General features: G+C 46.6%; 1 protein-coding gene across 4 annotated transcripts in view; it reads right to left on the bottom strand.

Annotated features, from left to right (window-relative positions):
- LOC147615839 (uncharacterized) overlaps positions 1 to 21281 on the bottom strand; it is a 57348-nt gene extending 36067 nt beyond the window's left edge. For 3 of the 4 annotated variants that reach the window (XM_086778446.1, XM_086778445.1, XM_086778444.1), the window contains exons 1-3: positions 20319 to 21281; positions 390 to 528; positions 6 to 311 (exon numbers count right to left, since the gene is read on the bottom strand). In XM_086778446.1, the coding sequence (XP_086634572.1) occupies positions 6 to 311; positions 390 to 528; positions 20319 to 20377 (504 nt within the window). In that variant the 5' untranslated portion in view covers positions 20378 to 21281. The remainder of the gene's footprint in view (positions 1 to 5; positions 312 to 389; positions 529 to 20318) is intronic. The other variant, XM_086778447.1, reaches the window with a different exon arrangement.
- Between the last annotated feature and the right edge of the window lie 358 nt (positions 21282 to 21639).

Below are 21639 nucleotides of genomic sequence, written 5' to 3'. Positions count from 1 at the left end.
GGTACCTGTAGCTCATTGACATAATTTATTCCCCTAACATTTTTCCACTCAAGTTCGAACGTGACACAACCATACAGCAGATGTGAAAGCTCCTGCATGCTGACTACAGACCTCAGTCGATGCTGGAAAGACTCATAAAAGAACTTCACCAAGCGGCTCTGATCCTTCTGGAACAACCTACGCCTCAAGCTCCATTTCTCAACAGTAAAATCTTCAACAGTATTTGCATCTAGCTCTTCAGCACTCTCTTTGTTCATCCTGCCTATTAACGCACACCTCAAGCTTCGATTCGCAAATGGAGATGTCCGTGACTGCGCTAGCAAACAAGTTCAGAGGTGATCTACACAAGAAGTATCATATGGAGAGAGACTGCCCAAAGAAAGGCATACCTGTGTGACCATCAACTGCCATAATTCCACAGACCTCGAGCGATGGCTTTCAGCAGTCCAAGGTCCATTATCAACAAACAACACCAACTTCTCATGATTTGCATGTAAATAAAGTTTTGAGATGTATGACTGCATATCTCTGCATTTAAGAAATCAAATGTCAGCTCATTGAAGCTAGGTTCTATTACACATACCTGGAACTGTGCCTAAATGAGAAGTTTTGAGCAATCAATGGCACCAGAAATGTGAAAAGTGACTCTTCCGTAGTGGTGTCTCTCTGTTTTCTTTTTCTCCTTTTAGCTTGAAAATAATTAGTCTCATTTGAACTACAAGATTAATAAACCAATTTTAGTCAAACCGTCTTGGAAAAACGCGCCACAACTTCTGTTTGCAAATGTAGCTTTAGGTGGGTGGTAAGACTGCCCGCACAAAACAGCAGGGCTATGCTTTCAAAGACACAGTGAGTAGCAATTCGGGGTGTGTGTGTGTGTGTGTGCGGAGTGGTGTGTGTGTTCGACTGCTCGCCTGCGACCCTGCGACCCTGTTCGCCTGCGACTCTACTCGCTTGTGAGCCTGCGACTCTGTTCGCCTGCCAACCTGCGACTGTCCTCGCCTGCGTCTCTGCTCGACTCTGCTCGCCACTTACCTGTCTGATAAAGCCGGCGACCACATGAACGAATCTATCCAGCGACAGCGTGAGTCTTCTTTGTGCCGCTGAGTGTGTTCACTCGCCCCTGTGTGTGCTGCGTTGTACATCTCTGTTTGTGTCTGTGCGCGCGTGCGTGCGTACTGTGTATGTGTGCGTGTTTTTGTGTGTGTGTGTGTGTGTCAGCCAGCCCGACTCCTGTTCTACAGCAGCGTTCTACAGCAGCAGTACTTCCTCGTCTGCAGCAGCATTAGGGTTTCTACTTCATTTGGAGCTTGCAGCAGATTCGGCCAGTGGTACCGCAGCAAATTCTTGTCTGCAGCAGCAGTAGGGCTTACAGCAGTTCTGGGGATTATAGAAAATTTAAGGTGTGCATGATGGAATCACCTGAGCTGGCCATTTATAAGCGTCGGAAAGCAATGAACACCTCGAATTTGGATGCCATGTCTTTGATTAAGGAATGCCTGCATGAGGATTTCGAAGAAGCAAGATGTGCTTGGGAAGGACCTGCTCCAGTCACAGAAGTGCGTATTCCGGTGCAGGAGCTCATGGATCCGGTTGCGCAGTATGCATTGAATGCAGTGATTCTCTTTTTCCCGGGCAAGATGCCTAGTGCACAGGATGTGGGACAATGGGTTGATTTCTTGCTTAAGCGTCAAGCAGTCCGGGGTGTTTATTTTGGAGCAAGAGGATTCTATGAGGTCTTGTTAGCAGACATGGAAGCTAGAGATGCTTTGTTGGAAATGTCTCCCCTCTTCTTCAATACGCAAATGACTCATGTTCTTCCCTAGGCTCTTACTAAAGATTATCAGAGCCTTATTCGACATAAGTGCCCGGTTTGGGTTGAGGTGGTGGATTTTCCTCGTACTTGGCATCATTTTCTTCCTTTGTTGGCTGCTCAATTGGGCAAAGTGATTTGCCCCCCGAAGTTGGATGCCAATACAAATCGTTTTTGTATTCTATGGGACACTGATCTTCCTGCTCCTACGGGCATTACCGTTGATTCTGGGGACGCAGTGGTCGGAAAGCGACCATTCAAGCTTAAATGGGGGAAATTTGCCAATTCCTGTTTTCGCTGTGGCAAATTTGGTCATATGCAATCTGAATGTTCTGAACCAAATCTACAACCCCCTCCTTCGGCTGTCCCTACCCCTCAGACTCCTCCTCTAGCGAAATCTTCCCCTGAGGCACAATCTAAAGGTGCTTCCGCATCCACATCAACAACTGGACTAAATAAAGGTAAAGGGAAGCAGTCTCAAATGCCAAGTGTTCCTGCTTCCCCGAACATCAAAGACAAGGGCAAAGAGAAGCTTCCTGCTACTCAGGCGTGGATAGTACCCAAGAAAACTGTCAAAGCACGTACTCTACCATCTTCTCGCAATTATGTGCCCCCCTTGAAGAATGTTGCTCAGCAAAAACTGCCTTGTAATGATAACTCTTCCTTGGCTCAGGCCTGGGATAAAGTTGTTCGATCTTATAAGGAAGTAGTTACAGGGGGCACCGCTTCAACGTCGGATGGCCATCACTTGTTTCCTCCACATTCGAGTTTTGATTTGGCAGCTGATGTTTCCGCGACAGATGCGGATGTGCCCATGGGCACGAGTTCTTAAGCTTTCTTTGTTTTCTCGCCCACTGTATATACCATTTAAGATGCATAGTTCTATACATTGCATTTCATATAATGTGCGCGGATTATGCAATCAGGATAAATGGAGGCTAACCTGGCACTATGTACATACTTGCAAAGCAGATATTGTTGTTCTTCAAGAGCATAATCAGCATAATTTTGCCGGACAAACTTCCTATTTTGCGGGATATTGGATAGCTTATGCAGGATCCGCTGGATACTCTGGAGTGCTGATGCTTGTTCGCCATGAATTATTTCCCATGTTGGTATTCAATGATCCAGCTCTGGCAGATGGATGGTCATTCAATGTATTATCAATGGGGAAGTTTTTGAGTTTGGTGGTGTGTATGCATACACAGCCTCTACTGACAGGGCTCGTTTGTGGCATGCCATCTCCTCTTATTGTTGGCGTTCTAATGCATTTCTTTGTGGCGATTTTAATAATGCTCCAAATCATGTGGATAATACTACTGGACATTCTCACATGCTTCATGTGGAACGACAAGCTTGGGATCTCTTTCAGCACACATGTAATGCCTTGGATTTGTGGCCTCTGTTGCAAGCCAATGATCCAGGATTCACATTTCAGCATAACGCTCGATCAATGTATCGTGCTCGTCTGGACCGATGGTATCTCTTTCAGATGCAGCAGTATGATGATTTTGTATGTGATATGTGGATTGATTACTCCTTGTGTCTCTCGGATCATGCTCCGATATGCTTGAAAATACAATTCGATTCATGTTCTGCCAATGATTCATTAACTAGAAAGAGACTTCTGCATGTCAATAATGCTTATCTTAAGCATGACGTTTTTCGCAATCTGATTGTGGATATTATTTCGCCATTGATCTCTCAAATGCATGTTGATATGGACACAGCATGGTTTCGTTTTGTTATGCGGGTTCAATGTGTGATCCAGGATTATGGCAGACACTATTTATCGCATTTCAGAGAGCAAGTTCAACAGGCCAAAGGCACTTGTCAAAGTTTGATGCATCTGGCTAACACTTCATCTCTTACTGAAATCCAGATGACAGAGTTGCTTTCTGCTCGTGCTTTGTTGCATCGTAATGATGAGAGAAAATTGGCAAAGTGGCAGACTAGAGCTCGCCAAAAGGCTATAGCGGATAAAGGATGCACTTCTAAACAATTCTTTCGTCATCTACATCTTTCTAGGCAGTCTCAAACTATTAAGAGGATTAAACTCCCGACTGGTGATTGGACTACCTCTCGTGTGGGGCTTGCACGGGCCATGGAATCTCATTATGGCAAGATTTTTGAGGCCTCTTCTCTCACGCAGGAAGGTCGAGAGGCTCGTCGCTTGTTTTTATCTCAAGTTGCTCCGATTTTATCGGCCCACCAGGCTCAGCTTTTGGAAGCCGCCTTCACGGAGACAGAATTGTATGCCAGTTTGTGTGATTTGGGCCGTTGGAAATCTCCCGGTTGGGATGGCCTTACTGTAGAATTTTTCTTGTCGTTTTGGCACTACCTGGACCAACCACTATTGTTAATGATAAACAGGGCATGGGAGCAACAAGTTTTGCCTTCATCTTGGAAAGAAGGCTTGCTCAAGTTGATTCCAAAGCAAGCACTTTGTGAAGAGTTCTCGCAATGGAGGCCGATTACGCTCATGCCTGTGGTTTATAAATTGCTGGCTAAAATGCTTGTCAATAGACTTAAAGGGTTTTTGCATGATGGTTTGCATCCATCTCCACTCGACAAGATGTATTGGTCATGCAGGTTGACATTGAAAAGGCATTTGACACTGTTCTTTGGGATTACATTGCAGATACCATGCTTCGGCTGGGATTTGGGCCTAAGCTATCCTCTGTGGTTTATTTCTTGTATGCTGACAGTACCTCTGCCGGTTTGTTGGATGGTTTTCTCACAGATCCTTGGCATTTGGGACGTTCAGTAAGGCAAGGTTGTCCTCTCAGTGCTTTGCTTTATGCGATTGCTACTCATCCCCTGCTTATGTATTTGGAGTCTTTGACTTCATCTGGAAGATTGCAGGGCTTGAAATTACCCTCTGGGAAACATTTTATTGGGCAAGCTTATGCAGATGATTCTCTCTTTATGCCTCGCAATCACCAAGATGATGTGGAACAAATTATGCACACTCTTCATTTGTTTGGATTGGCAGCAGGCCTCAAAGTGAATTTTCGTAAATCCAAACTATTGGCTCTGACTGAGTATGATTGGCATAAGCTGCTTTGGCCAGGCGAACTTGTTCCTCCGAACATTATAGTTCGTCATTTGGGTTATCCGATGGGTTGGACTGTATCGGCTACACGGAAATTGGATTGGGTAGCCGAGCGCTTGCACTCCAAGTTACATTATTGGAAGTTGTCCACTTGGCCGCTTCATGTGCGTCTTAGAATTGTGCAATGCATTCTTGTAGCTTATGTGCAGTTTTATCTACCTTTGCTATATTGGTCTCAATCCCGCTTGAAGTCCCTTATGTCAAGTATATTGGCGCATTTCTGGCGCACTTCATCTCGTGGAAAGGGCCTCAGATTGTTATCCATGGACAAGTTATGCTCTCCTAAGCGCCTTGGAGGGCTGAATATTTTGGATTTGAGACGTCATGTCTTGGCTAGGAAAGCTATGCTTTTGCCTGTTTTGTTGGACCAGCAGCAACCCTGGACTCTCATGGTGTCCCATTTGTGTCGGCATATTTTCACGCCATTCTATGGTCATTGGCAACCCACATACTGGGATCTTATATGTGGAAAACTTGAAGGACACATTCCGGGATGTCCTTTCACTTCTTCTCTCATTATTGATTGGAAGGAAGTTACTTCACATATGATATGGCATGGTTCCCGATCTTTGATGGGCAATTCCCTGCGGCTAGAGAGTTTGCATTGGAGTCGTGTATTTTCTTCCACTTTGGTTGACCGTTCACCTCGTCGGGCATATTTTCTATCTCAAAAAGGAATATGTCAGATACATCAGGTGGTGGATGACACTGGTCAGGTTCTTTCCTTCTCTGTTGCGGCGGATCGTTTTCAATTGGGATCCCATTATTCTCATCTTTGGACAGAAATTCAGCGGATGATTGCTGATATTTCTCCTTTACCTCGCTTGAATGTGGATTCCCGTCTATCTGATTGGAATCTTGGAACCACTGCTATGAAATGTATTTCAGCTGGGACAGTTTATGCCCTCTTGCAATCGGATGCATGGATAGTCAGACATGGTAATCAGCTATGGTCTCTCTCCAAATCTTCAATGTGGTGGAAACATACATTGTTTCGAATTTGGAAAAGTCATCTGCCTCTCAAAGAACGCCTGTTCTTGTGGCGCTGTTTGGTTGGTGCTCTTCCTGTTGGTAGCTTGTTACATGCACGTCATATTGCGCCTTCACGTTGTGTCCGATGTAAAGCTACTGAGGAGACTGTCCCACATTTACTATGGGGTTGCGTATGCTCCAGATCGTTCATTCGCCGGGTCTCGACTGCTCTTCGCCTTCGTTTCCCTTCGGGCATTTTTCACAGACGGTTTTGGCTTTTTGGGGTGTTACAAGCATCACACTCTCAGTTTGCTGTATTTTTCAGCTGGGTCCGATTCTGGGTCTTTTGGACCATATGACATGTTCGGAACAACCTCATGTTCCAAGCCAATGACATTGATCCCTTCCATTACTTCAAGTTCTCGCTTGGTCACGCACTTCATTTTGCTTATGATGCTGGGGACATCACTCTTGATGCTTATAGGATTTACTTTGATTGCTTCTAGGTAGCGAAGCCTATAGTTACTCTTCTTTTTCTGGGTTTTCCTCGCTTAGAGGTTTCCCACTTGTAAATAAATCAAGGATTTACAAAAAAAAAAAAGTGTGTGCCGAGCAATAATGGCTCTGATCTGGCGATGGTGAGGATGCCGTGGTCGGGATCCTAGTGGGTGTGGCTGACGAGCACGACATAAGATAACTGCTCTATCAGTGGTGACTCCCTGGGAGCGTGGTCGGTGCCCTGATGGCCCAATGGAGGAGGTATCAAGAGGTGTGTGGGCTCGGTTGCTGGTGCTGGTGCCGAAGAAATCTGTCAGGGTCCTCTGTCTAGGTACATCATGGCTCGGCCTCCTGTCTGCCAAGAGGGTCTCTCTGTGTCTCCTGAGCTCAAGTAGAAACAATCCCAGGCATCTCTGATCCTCAAACTCCATGACCCTGCGTAACGGCCCAAAACCCTCTCGGAAGACGCAATGATATCTCCCTCGGATCTCATAATAGACTGTACATGGGCAAATGTAGTGTTCCTCTGTCTCTACCTCCTGGTAGCATAGCTAACAAACGCGGTCATCCAAGATCTGATGCACATATCGCCCTGTCTCAATCCGCAGCTCGTGTGATGAGGTCCGGATCTGTCCAATGGCACAACATATCCCATGTGATAGATGTACATCCATGTACGCCGGGCGGGTGATAAAATCATCCGGTGAGAGGTGTAGAAAATGGCTCTTGTAATGAGCCATTTTCATGCCCAAGGGCTCAAGGGGGCTAGTCCATGTCCTCTCTGTGTCCACGCTGATGATATCCATCCTGATCACGCGGTTTTGCTCTGAGCGGGTGAGATCCAAAAATGGACAATCCAGACTCTACTGAAAGGGTGGTAGTGCCTCTATCCGCAAACCATGTAGGTCAAACCATGATCTCATCTGAGCATACCAACAATGAGTATCTCCATCCTTTGCCAACTGTATGGATGAGGTCAATGCCGATCGGGAGTAGCTCTGCTGAGGGAGCTCCCATAGCCGCTGTAAAAAGGTAACTGCCTGGAATAGGGCCTCGGTTACTACTGGTGGGGCACCCAGCTCAGCCCGAACAAACTCATGTGGTACTGATGATTTGCTCTGAATCATGCGGGCAATCATCATAATCAGTGGTCTCTCCATTTGCCTCCATCCCTCATCTGTCCCTCTCTGAGATCTGTGATGTATACTGGGCCCCCAAATTGGAGCTCCATACAGGAGGGTCGGTGTGACAAGCGTATCAAATAGCCACAATTTGGTGCGTGGCTCCTGAAACTGTATGTGTGCACACAGCCTCTCAAGTGCCCCCAAGGTTGCATGCCCTCCAGCTAATCTAGCTGCTGCTGCCTCCTTCAGGGAGAAACGCAGTCCTGTGAAAGTAACTCCCAAGTAGACATATGACCTCACGTACTCTACCGGCTCCCCTCGGAAAGTGAACTGAGGCTCTGATCTCGTCACCCATGCATGTGTGGTGTTAAACACCATAACCTTGGTTTTCCCAAGTTAGAACAATATCATCAGCATATAACAAGATGGGTATCAACACCCCTGCCAGGCATACCCCTGGGCATCCCAATCTGTCTACATAATCAAAGACCGCATCAATGTACAGTCCAAAGAGGGTGGGCGATAGCGGGCATCCCTGCTTCACCCCTATCGTGCAGATACTCCGCCTGGAACTCGGACTCTACCTGTCATTCACAGACTCATACAAAGCATATATCCCCTACTGCATATCCTCGAGTACCTCAATGTCATGCAATCTGTGCATAAGCCTGGCACGTGGTACGGTATCAAAGGCTTTGCGGAAGTCCACAAAGCAGCAGTATATCCTTCTCTTCTGTGCCCTGCCCTCTTCAATAAGTGCCTGAAGTGTCAGTATATGATCCAAGGTAGTAAATCCTCTCCTAAAGCCAGCCTATCCATGTGCTCGATGACCATGCCTCTCTGCCCATCCGCTCAACTCCGACTCCAATATAGAGCCATATAATTTGGCCAAGTAATAACCAATCATGATCCACCTGTAGTTGCCTGGTACCATGGGGTCCCCACTCTTAAAGAGTGGTACAATAATATGCTCTATCCAGCTTGTTGGGAAACCCTCACAAATGGCACGATTAAACACATGTACGATGAGCGGAGCCAAAGTGTCTCGTGCATATGAGAAGTGCTCTCCAACTAGCCCATCATGATCCTGTGCCTTTCCATTCTGTAACCTGTCTATCGCATCTAGCACCATCCACACAGTAAAAAAGGTGCTACTAGCCGGTCTAGCTCCCAGTGGAGGGGGGGTGGGGGGCTGTCCTGGTGCATCATAAAGCTCTCTAGCATAAGTATGCCATGCCTCAGGTGCAGTAATCGGAGTACCAGGCTGTCTCTCCTGAAACATCTTCCATGCCCTCTTGCTATCCTTCCCCAGGAAGAGTTGGTAGATCTCCTCCTCTAGCTTAGCCAGATAGGCTCGTTTCTTGCTCCGCACAAGGCGCCGAAAGATCATCCTGGCTTGTCTATGCGTGTGAGACCCAATGGCAATCTCACGCTGTAGCTGTGCTCGTGTCTCACGACACTCATCATCATACCAATTGTTCTGTGGGACAATGCTACGGGGGTGGGTGGAAGGGATCATGGTGCAGGGAAACGCATATGAGGCGGATGCATGTAGTACACCTGCCAATCCTCTCGTGATCTCGTCCACACAGGGCTATGCGGGTCTACAGCGAACAAGCCATCAGATCCTGCATCTCGATAAACCCCAACTGTCTCACATGTAAACTGATATCTCGGGTACCTAGGTAGATGAGTGGCTGGCCCATCTCTCGGGGATCTACCTACTAGTGTGAAACTCAGGTATGCATGATCGGTTGCTATGCATGCCAATGGACCTACTGGAAATCGTGAAACCCCGCACATCAAGTATCAATGAAGGAGATCCCATCAAGTAGTCCACTGTGCTCGCTCCCCCTTTAGAGTTCCAGTGTGTGAGAGCATCTCATCCTTGCCATCTCGATAAGCCATTGTATATGACCAACCCATGTGCACTCCCGAATGTGAGAAAATGCCTGCCATAATCTGTAATCTCCCCCTCATCCTGTGCTGATCTCTGCAACCCTACATCCTCTGCCGTGATCTCCCGGTACATAGCCTCTTGAGTATCATACAACTCTGTCTGCTCTGTGCCTGTACGTGCATTAAAGTCTCCCAATAGTAATATGTCTCCCATGCTAGCAAACCTCATGATATCATCATATAGTGGTATATAGGGCGACTCTCCTGATGGTGCAAACCTGGAGTGGACTGGGGGAAAGTAGCATACCGCCACATATAGCTCGCGAAGCCCCCCTCTGCATATTCGAACCCACATGGACCTCGCATCTGCATCAGTCACAGGGGACCTGGGGGATGGACCCCTAGGATGGGGGAACGTCGTCCCATAACGCGCGGGAACGGAACCGGACAGGGGACGGCCAAGGGATGTGTGAGCCCACGCTGCAACAAGGGGAAGGCGATTCCGGGACGGCGGGACGGCGGGACGGCGGTTCATGTGGGACGGCGGGACAGCGGTTCATGTGGGACGGCGGGACGACGGTGGACGGGACGGTCAGCGGAGCCCGGTCATGAGGTCCGATTTTGTGATAGGTCACACCGGAGACGAGAAGGAGGCTTCTTGAACGTGTTGCCACACATGAGGCCTTGCTTTCAAGGAGGAGAGTGCCGCATGTGGTTGTGGATCCCGCAACACTAGTGAGGCCATCCCAAGGTTCGGCATCCCCATGTGCATCCACTTCATCGGCACCCGCGGGCGCATCACCCGCCCCACAAGAACGGGCCCCAACACCATCCTTCTCCATGCCGATCGCATCCACACACTCACGCCGGCAAAGTACTCTTGAGGGTAATTGGGACCCCAAGAAGAAGGAAGAGGTGGATACGGCCATAGCCCGCTTCTTCTTTCATGACCACATTGCTTTCCATGCTGCCAGGTAATCAAGAATTAAGATGTCTAGCTTAAGATCTATCATTTTACAATGTTCCTCTTACAAGTTACTTGAACTCTGAACTTTGAAGTTGATCGGTTATTAAATTATTCATTTTTTGTGGATAGATCGGACTACTTCAAGGTCATGGTGAAGAAGATAGGGGAGTATGGTCCAAACTATACGCCCCTATCATCGGAGTCCTTGCACACCACATTGCTAGAGAAGGAGAAGAGGCTTGTGGAGCAAGCAACAAAAAACACGAAGCGACAATGGGCAAGGAACGGAGTGTGGAGAGATACGCGGAAGAGGTCCATCCATGGCCTTGTCGCATATTCCCGCGGTGAGATGTACTTCATCGCCTCACATGATGCTTCCGGGACCGGGAAGAGTGCTGATGCGCTAGCAGAAGAGTGGGCTAGTGGCATAGAGATCATTGGCCCAGACCTAGTTGTGGGCTTTGTGCTGATGGGGAGGCTTCAAACAGGGCAGCCGGAGCGATCGTTGAGAGCATGTACCCCAACATCACCGTGTCATTTTGCATGGCACATTGCTTAAACAATCTCTTGAAGGATATTGGGGACTTGCCATGGATCCGGCCTATCATCCAAGTGGGCAACCAAATAGTGACATTTGTCACAAACCATCAGTTCCTACGCCATGAATTCTCCAAAAATCTAGCCGTCAGCTCCTCAAATACTCAGATACGAGGTTTGCCTACAACTTCTTGATGCTCCACCGATTGAAAGAGTGTAGTGGTGCATTGAGACAGTTGTTCATTAGTGACGAGTTCACTTCTTCACCATTGGCTTCCACTGAGACAGGAGCTCTATGCAAGGAAAAAGCAGATAGCCTTGATTTTTGGGAAAAAGTGAAGTGCATTGATGCTATGGTTCAACCTATTGTCCACTTGATGAGGCTTGTGGATGGTATGAAGCCATGCATCGGCAAGGTATATGAGGCTATGGAGAGCATGATAGAGAAGCTGAGGGATTTGGAGCCAGATGAGGACAGGTACGAGGAGATCCGTGCCCTATGTGTGCGTAGGTGGAACTCCTACTCCTCTCCTTTGCATGCAGCAGCCTATGTGGTGGACCTTGAGTTTCAGGGTAAAGGGCAAGAAAGTGACGCAGAGGTGAGCAAGCTATGGAGACTTGTCTTGACTCGACTTGTGCCTGACCCAAATGTTAGGCGGAAGATCAGTGACCAGTTGTCCAGGTATAGGAGCTTTCAGGGCTCTTATGGAGTCATGGATGCACAGGATGATCGCTTCAAAGTTGGGGTTGCTTTGTGGTGGGAAGATTTTGGTTCGGATGGACCTGAGCTTCAGCATCTAGCCATCCGCATTCTCAGCCAGGCAGTGAGTTCCTCTTGCCTAGAGCAACTTTGGAGCTGATACAATCACATTGCATCGAAGAAGAGGAACCGTCTTGGGGTGGAACGGGCAAATGATCTAGTCTTTGTGAGTGCAAACTTGCGAATGCTTTGCAAGAGTACAACTGCAAAGGCTGATGCATTTACCGAGTGGGAGATGTCTCAAGATGATGAGGAGTTGGAGGAGCAAGTGGAGGACATCTCTATGGAGCCTGCAGGCATTGCAGGGACCCATGATCGTGAGGCCAGCACTTCACATGCCCCTTGAGGCTTTTTGACATATGTACTACTCTAGTGATGGTCTCTTTTTTGTATGCCACTTACGTGGTTAGCCTAGGCCTTTGCCCTTGTCTTTTGCTTTAGCCTGTGGCGACTGGGTCCTGGGTGCTCGATCTCCTTTTTTGTAACACCCATTTTTTTGCTAGTATGACTTAATATTGATGCTTTGGAAGTGTAAAGTGACTTTGTTTTAGTATTGTTAAGTTTCTTAAATGAGTGCTTACTTAAAATTGCATATTTTGTATGCCGTCCCATGCCGTCCCCCGTTCCCTGTCCCGGTTCCCAAGAATCCCCATCTCCGTCCCTGTTCCTCGTCCCATGTTACTATGATCTGCATCTCTATGTACCACATGTATTTTGTCACGAAGCTCCTCCCTGTAAAGTATTGCCACTCCTCCAGGTCCTCTGGCACCTCCCACTGTGCGTGGCTGAGGGCGGAAAACTGATTCCCATCTGTAACCCCGGACGTCAGGAAGCCTGCTGTTTGTGCACTGATGGGTCTCCGTATACATAGCAATATCACTGTGTCTGAAAGTATCCTCAAAGTATCCTGCATCTGTTCTAAGGGCTCCGTTGCAATTCCACACCGTGAATCGCAAGGTCTCATAGGCCGCGCACCGTCAAGCGGGCCTCCTCTCCGTAATGATGACTCGACCATCTCTGTATACCGCCCATTTCCCCTCTTTCCTTGCCTCAAGCACACGCGGCATGTGTTCCTTCCGGTATGCTATCTGTGCCGGTGTAAGGTCCTCATCCAAATAAATCTTTTCCCCCTTAAGGGCCATCCTTTTGGAGAGGAAGGCCTTCTTCTTCTCCAAGTCACCAAACCTGATGATCAATATCTTCGCCCTGGTTTCATCTCTGCCTACTCGCCATGCTCCGGTAATGGGTACATCAGTGGCTCCAATTTTTGTTGCAAGAGCTTTTGCATCCTCTTGGGGATTGCCCTTATCTTCCCACCCAACCACACGTACATGTAAGGCACGTGCCCGTCTCTTGGCTTCCTCTTCCAATGTAGCATTCATCACCTCTACTTTATTGACTCGTGTATCCTTCTGTTTTTTTACTACTTCAATCCATGGGTTGACTTCCTCAATTTGTTTCTTTGTGGCACTGGCAATTTGAGCCCATGAATGCATTTCCTTCTCACCTGCAGCCACTTTTGCCTTACATGATTCCAAAGTGTTTTGCATTTCTGTGATGTCTTTTTCGTGGTCAGCCATACATGTCTTCAAAGTGCCTTCGTACGATGCAACTATTGTGCCAATCTCTCGGAGCATGTCATCCTTCCATTTCTGCATCTCTTTTTTCATTTCCGTGTACATCAAGGCTTGGGCTAATTCCATCTCAACCCGTACTTGGGCTTGCATTTCTCCCTTCAATTGGACATATATCTCTTCCTTCAGCGTTTCATATATCACTTTCCTTTGCATGCATCTGCTCGGTCCATTCCTTTTCAAGCTCCTGTCGCATGGTGTTCATCTCTGTCCTTATGTGAAGCTGAAGCTCCTCATAAAGGGCCTCATCTCCTCAGGCCATCTTCGTAATCCTTCGTGAGCCAGGGGACATGATTCCTTCCCTCAGTCTTCTTCTGTGGTAGGCATTTGGTGCCTTCGTGGGGGTTTGAAAGGTTGTCTCACCATCCTGTTCCCCCTCTCGGGGTTGAGACATGTTTTCCCCTACTAGTTGCTGCCTTGGGGGCCTGAGCAAGGGTGGGTGGGAAAAGGGAGTAGAACTAAGAACTGGTTGCGCACAGAGTACAGCAGAGAGGCATGCAGGTGGGTGCGCATAGAGCAAACGCACAGGTCAAGCCTGCCAACCTTCTCACACCAAAAAGTCTTACCACATGCAGTCCAGACCTGTCGCCAAAGAGAGAGAGAGAGAGAGAGAGAGAGAGAGAGAGAGAGATGGTTGTGTATTCAGTATATTCATATGATACAAAAAGATGTATTTGTCTATACAAATCTATGGCCTTTGGCCTATCCAAAAAGGGACTAAATGACCTTTCTACGACTCTCTATGACCTGACCCCTGTGTTGCTGCACACGAGGCCTTGCTTTCAAGGAGGAGAGTGCCGCATGTGGCCGTGGATCCCGCAACACTAGTGAGGCCATCCCAAGGTTCGGCATCCACATCGGCATCCCCATGTGCATCCACTTCATCGGCACCCGCGGGCGCATCACCTGCCCCACAAGAACGGGCCCCAACACCATCCTTCTCCATGCCGACCGCATCCACACACTCACGCCGGCAAAGTACTCTTGAGGGTAGTTGGGACCCCAAGAAGAAGAAAGAGGTGGATACGGCCATAGCCCGCTTCTTCTTTCATGACCACATTGCTTTCCATGCTGCCAGGTAATCAAGAATTAAGATGTCTAGCTTAAGATCTATCATTTTACAATGATCCTCTTACAAGTTACTTGAACTTTGAACTTTGAACTTTGAAGTTGATCGGTTATTAAATTATTCATTTTTTGTGGATAGATTGGACTACTTCAAGGTCATGGTGAAGAAGATAGGGGAGCATGGTCCAAACTATACGCCCCCATCATCGGAGTCCTTGCGCACCACATTGCTAGAGAAGGAGAAGAGGCTTGTGGAGCAAGCAACAGAAAACACGAAGCGACAATGGGCAAGGAATGGAGTGTCCCTGATAGCCGATGGCTAGAGTGATACGCAGAAGAGGTCCATCCATGGCCTTGTCGCATATACGCACAGTGAGATGTACTTCATCGCCTCACATGATGCTTCTGGGACCGGGAAGAGTGCTGATGTCCTAGCAGCAGAAGAGTGGGCTAGTGGCATAGAGATCATTGGCCCAGACCTAGTTGTGGGCTTTGTTGCTGATGGGGAGGCTTCAAATAGGGCAGCCGAAGCGATCATTGAGAGCATGTACCCCAACATCACCATGTCATTTTGCATGGCACATTGCTTAAATAATCTCTTGAAGGATATTGGGGACTTGCCATGGATCCGGCCTATCATCCAAGTGGGCAACCAAATAGTGACATTTGTCACAAACCATTTGTTCCTACCTCATGAATTCTCCAAAAAATCTAGCCGTCAGCTCCTCAAATACTCAGATACGAGGTTTGCCTACAACTTCTTGATGCTCCACCGATTGAAAGAGTGTAGTGGTGCATTGAGACAGTTGTTCATTAGTGACAAGTTCACTTCTTCACCATTGGCTTCCACTGAGACAGGAGCTCTATGCAAGGAAAAAGCAGATAGCCTTGATTTTTGGGAAAAAGTGAAGTGCATTGATGCTATGGTTCAACCTATTGTCCACTTGATGAGGCTTGTGGATGGTATGAAGCCATGCATCGGCAAGGTATATGAGGCTATGGAGAGCATGATAGAGAAGCTGAGGGATTTGGAGCCAGATGAGGATAGGTACGAGGAGATCCGTGCCCTATGTGTGCGTAAGTGAAACTCCTACTCTTCTCCGTTGCATGCAACAACCTATGTGGTGGACCGTGAGTTTCAGGGTAAAGGGCAAGAAAGTGACGCAGAGGTGAGCAAGCTATGGAGACTTGTCTTGACTCGACTTGTGCCTGACCCAAATGTTAGGCGGAAGATCCGTGACCAGTTGTCCAGGTATAGGAGCTTTCAGGGCTCTCATGGAGACATGGATGCACAGGATGATCGCTTCAAAGTTGGGGCTGCTTTGTGGTGGGAAGATTTTGGTTCGGATGGACCTGAGCTTCAGCATCTAGCCATCCGCATTCTCAGCCAGGCAGTGAGTTCCTCTTGCCTAGAGCAACTTTGGAGCTGATACAGTCACATTGCATCGAAGAAGAGGAACCGTCTTGGGGTGGAACGGGCAAATGATCAAGTCTTTGTGAGTGCAAACTTGTGAATGCTTTGCAAGAGTGCAGCTGCAAAGGCTGATGCATTTACCGAGTGGGAGATGTCTCAAGATGATGAGGAGTTGGAGGAGCAAGTGAAGGACATCTCTATGGAGCCTGCAGGCATTGCAGGGACCCATGATCGTGAGGCCAGCACTTCACATGCCCCTTGAGGCTTTTGGACATATGTACTACTCTAGTGATAGTCTCTTTTTTGTATGCCACTTACGTGGTTAGGGCCTAGGCCTTTGCCCTTGTCTTTTGCTTTAGCCTTTGGCGACTGGGTCCTGGGTGCCCGATCTCCATTTTTGTAACACCCATTTTTTTGCTAGTATGACTTAATATTGATGCTTTGGAAGTGTAAAGTGACTTTGTTTTAGTATTGTTAAGTTTCTTGAATGAGTGCTTACTTAAAATTGCATATTTTGTATGCCGTCCCATGCCGTCCCCCGTTCCCCGTCCCGATTCCCAGGAATCCCTGTCCCCGTCCCCGTTCCCCGTTCCCATTCCCTATCCCATGTTATTATGACTTAGTGGTAGGATGCATAGGGGCTTGTGAAGGCACTTCACCCCATGTATAGTATTCTTCAACTAACAGACATGAAGGGGAGTACCATTGGGCTGCTTTATTAGTTCATAGATAGAATTGGTGAAGCTCTCAATGCTTGCACTACCTTGTCACCTAACAAGTGCTCACCCTTGGGCCATAACTTTAGTCTTTGACTCTCTCTCTTCCTATAAGTTATTTTATAAATATAGAGTCTAGACTTGCAGCTTCCTTGGTGCTTCCTAAATCTTGGATCTCTTACATATGTCACATATAGAGTTTAAGATATTAAGGACATCTGGAATCGGCGTTGGTATGGGCCAATCCATGCTGTTGCTCACATTTTGCATCCCCTTTGGAGGAATGAGGAGCAATATCTCAATGAGAAGCGAGAGTCAAGATGGACCGAGTACACTACCAAGTTGGTGGGACTGGGAGGTGATATAGCTTATGAGGAAGCTAGAGAATGAGCTTCTCATTTACCGCAACGGTAGCTATATGTTTGGGCGAGCTACTGCATTGCTCAGGGAGACACAGTTGGATCCATTGTCTTGGTGGGAGAAATATGGTATTGGTACACCAAACTTAGTAAGGTTCTCAAATCTTGCATCTTTTTCTCTTATTCTTCTTAAATCTATATTCAAATGCTACTCTCTTTGACTCTAACTTTACATTCTTTTTTGTAAAATGTAGAGACAGATTGCATTGAGAATTCTCTCACAAGATTGTAGTTCAGGGCCTTGTGAGAGGAACTGGAGTACATGGGCTCTTTTTCACACGAAAAAGAGAAACAGACAATTGGAGAGGCTTGTCTTTTGCCATTGCAATCTTCGATTGCTAAAGCAAAAGGATCATCCCATTGAGCCTCGCTAAGTGAATCTTGATAAGATTGACATCACGAAGTGCAAGGAGATTCTCGACATTCCTCAAGAGGAGAGAGATATCTATTCCATGCTCTATGAGGAGATCATGGCTCCAGTTCACACTACACGATCTCGTCGAGAGAGTAGTATAGTACCACATTCGCACCTCTAGAGGATGAGGCATTTGAGGACTCAACTACCGGTAGTGACCGTGAGAGTGAGGCTACAGAGGATGAGGATGAGGATGAGGATGAGGACGAGAATAAGGATGAGCATGAGGAGGAGGATGAAGTAGATAGCTGCTAGCAACGTCATTTTATTTCAATTGTGTTATTTAGTTTGGACATGTTACATCATATATTTATGTACTCTTTCGATACTTTCTTGCTACTAGCAGCTGGAATTTATGCCGTGGATCATGGATTATGAGTCATGACTCATCACCCACGTGGTGATCCTTTTGATTTCTGTTTATTAATGAAGTATGAAGCTTTTTCGTAGTGGCCCAATGATCAATCATGATTTGTGATATCTTACATGTATTTTGTTTGTTTATTGAAATGAATACAGTGTCGTCTCTTATAAGTTATGTCATAGAGATAAATACTTGTTCTTTTTTTGTATATTCCAAGTTAAAAATATACATATTTTTTCTATTTTGTTTGAAACCTTTATGGACCCATTTCTTACCTTTTAGGAAACATTTCAAAACGTACGAAACCTGTTTCAACGCGTAGCAACATTGGCAAGGAGCTCCATAGATTTAGACCGAGAGTCAGGAGTCAAGCCATCCTTGAGTGTAGCACATGGTCAATTTCTTATTCGGAATGGATTGTTGTCCCGGAATGAGAAGGTTTGTGTACCGGATAACATTGAGATTAGAAAGAGGAACTTGTATGAATGTCACGACACTCCTTTAGCAGCAGGTCATCCACGGATACAACGAACCTATGATTTAGTAAAGCGGACGTTTTACTGGCCGTGGTGGTAAAGTCCGTCAATGTCAAGTGAATAAGGTCGAATGCCTTAGGACTCAAGGTATCCTCTAGAGATCCCAAGAGGTAAATAGGAGAGTATTTCCATGGACTTCATTGTAGGTTTGCCACGGAGTAGGAGAGAGCATGATGCTATCTAGATGGTGGTAGACAGATTACAAAGATGGCATGATTTTTTACTTACAAAAGTAGCAGTAAACACAACGGAATTAGTGCGCAACAGTTTATTGAGCAGCTTTCCAGGTTATATGGATTGTCTTTTGATATAGTCAATGATAAGGACTCGAAGTTTTCTGAACATTTATGGCAACTAGTTTTCCAGAGATTGGAGACTACACTAAGTATGAGTTCCTCTAATAATCCTCTGTTTGATGGGCAAACAAAGAGGGTGAACCAGATTTTGGAGGATATGCTTCATGCATACATGTCCAAGAGACCATCAGATTGGGAGAAGTACATCCCGATGGTCGAGATTGCCTATAACAATGCTAAGCATGCGGCTACTGGTTATAGTCCATTTATATACATATACCTAGATGAATCCAGTAACATGCCCAAATTCACCTTTTACGAACGTGCATGTTATATACTCATGGTAGTCAACCCACAAGACTATATAACTATCAACTCCACTATACTACGACATCCCCACTAACATCATCATTGTTGATGTATAGATACCAGCCTAGATCTCCGGTAATAGTTGGACTTAAGGGTACTCATATTGATGCGCATAGAGATTTCTTAGTAGATATGCATGAAATGCTAGTCATTGCACGAGAGGCTATTAGAAATGCACAAGATCGTGCAAGATTTTATGCTGGTAGGCAACATTCATCAAGGGAATGCTAGTTTGGTTGAGAGTGCCAAAGAGTTTACAGACGTTACGTACAAGGAAGATTGGAAAGTTATCCCCTAGGTACTATGGACCTTACAAGATCTTGAAAAAGATTGGTGAGGTTGCTTATAGACTAGAGTTACCTCCGAATGTGAAAGTTCAACCTGTCTTTTACGCCAGTCGACTGAACGAGATGTTGTAAGCTAAGGATAACCTTGTTACCCTCAAAACTTGTTGAGGTTGAGGACTTGTCATATGTTCCACACGAACCTGAGAGGATTATAGATTTCACGACAAGGCAATTGAGGAACAAGTTGATCCCTGAATATAAGATTATGTGAAAAGATAGAGCGGAGGAGGACTCGACTTGGGAATCAACAGCTAGTTTAAGTAAGCGCTTTCCTAATTTCATTTAAGAGTAAATGTTTGAAGAGGGGAAGAATGCCTAGACACTAATCTACGGATTAGAAAACTAATCCAATAGGATTAGGGGCGCCCAAGGATCAAGGATTAATAGGCTGATACTTGACTAGTTGATAAAACAAGCTTAATGGCCTTTTATAGCGAGTTAACTATTTATGGCACAGTTATCACTATATAACTGAGAACTTGGGTTATTATGAGACAGATGAACCAGGGCAGACATGCCCGTGCCAGGCACATGGCAAGCATGTAGGTTGGCAGGTCGAAAGCTTGCCGGCGCACTTCAGTGATAAGGGACTCCGGAGTTAGACACGGGCCTATGGGATTGTGCAAGACGCCCTAGCCTTGGCTCAGGGGAGATCGGCGGAAGCCGGTCGCGGTTGGGAGGTGAACTAGCTTACCTCATGATTTGGTTAAGGACTAACCTTGGTTTTCAGTGTGTTTAGGGGGATTCAGAGAAGGACTTTACACTATCCCCGCGCCCCCACCCACTGGCAGCAACACAAAAAATATATAGAAAAGGAAAAGCATCCAAGTCTCCCAAGGTTGCAACAGTTCGAACAAAATTTGCAAGCCCTGTTTTGGAATGATTTCCGGATGTTAATTCTTCAGAGTTCTTGTGTACCAAAGCAGGTGAGTTCAACTAATATCTCAAAAAAAAACAGTGGAAATCAAAAGGCAGCAAAGGTAATTTGTTGGGATAAGACAAAAAAAATTAAACTCAAAGGTTGCAAGAAAGGAAGGTTTCCAAAGATGCCTTACCCAATTTGGAGAGAGGTGAGGGAGTAGAGAGGCTCATCATGGTGCTGGAAGCACGCCATGGAAGCTGCAGAGGAGGCCCGGGCGCAGCAGGCAGGACGAAGAGCAACGCTTTCCTGCACAGATTGACCATCAAATCCCGCTTCGTTATACCCCCGCCACACCGCCGTTGCACTCGGCTATCATCTGAAAAAGCTCGAGCTCGGCCATGGCGATCGCATTCCACATGTCTGTGGGCAAGCCGCCCGGAACGCCATATCCAAAGGATCCCTGCTCTAGCCGGAAAGTTCTTTCAATAGAAAGAAAGGTAAGCAGGGTCACCAAGCTATGCTCCCTTTGCAAACTATGACGGGACGAAACCTATGGCTCCAAAAGAGCTTCCTGTACAAGCTACGGCGGACAATGCCAAAAAAAAAAAAAAAAAAGCAAGCTATGGCTTCCCCAGCAAGCTATCCTGGACCAAACGCCTAACGCGATACCACCCGATGCCTCTCCTTCTCTTTTCGGCGAGCCTGCATTACTTGCTAATCACCTGTAGATTGATGATGATGATTCCTGTGCGCATGCAGAGCTCTGAAGCTCTTGCTTAGGAAAGGAACCGAAATCCGAAGCAAAGGAGAGATTTACCCTGTGAGAACGTGATTCGCTTGCTCTGCTCAACCCTAATTCCACTAGCGATGAAGTCAAAAAGCCTGCTTGAGAGAAGCCCGAGGATCGAGCAAGGAAGGCCAATCACAACCTGAAGAATATAAGAAAAAGCTTTAGAAAATAGAGGGTAGGGACAGCTTAGCTTGTGTTGCACTGCTGCTACAGCACGGAGAGAGACAGAGAGCGCTGTCTGCGAGAATTGAGAGCAAGTGTCGCTGGCTATGGCGGTTTTCCACCTGGCTCTGGGCCCAAAGCGCGTGCCAAAGAAGGTCGAAAATAGTTAAACCTTTGGAGCATAGTGAAAAATGGAGACCAACAATCTAATTTTAAACGATTATAATATATATATATTATATCCCTTGCTTTGATTATCCATCTCAAGATTTTGATGGGACTTCATGTTAAGTCCTATCCAAAGCCATAGGTTTTGATCAGACTTATCTTAAGTCCAATTCAAAGCAAGGAACCCAAAATCTCTCAATGAGAAGCTCAATGGTGGGTACAATCATCCAACGATATGGTCGGGGGCTCTACTTGCAAGGACATGACCCCTTTAATACACTTTGGACTCCCTTTTCTCCAACTCTCTCATAAGGATATAGATTGGGTTATTTAGTCAGGTCTTCTCAGCTTCTACACCCAGTGCACATGGATCACACCTCCGTACAATTTAGAC

Source organism: Cibotium barometz, chromosome 39 (genome assembly GCF_041138505.1).
Source record: "Cibotium barometz isolate CiBa-2024 chromosome 39, ASM4113850v1, whole genome shotgun sequence".
Taxonomy (NCBI): Eukaryota; Viridiplantae; Streptophyta; class Polypodiopsida; order Cyatheales; family Cibotiaceae; genus Cibotium; species Cibotium barometz.
This window is presented reverse-complemented; position numbering and strand designations above follow the sequence as displayed.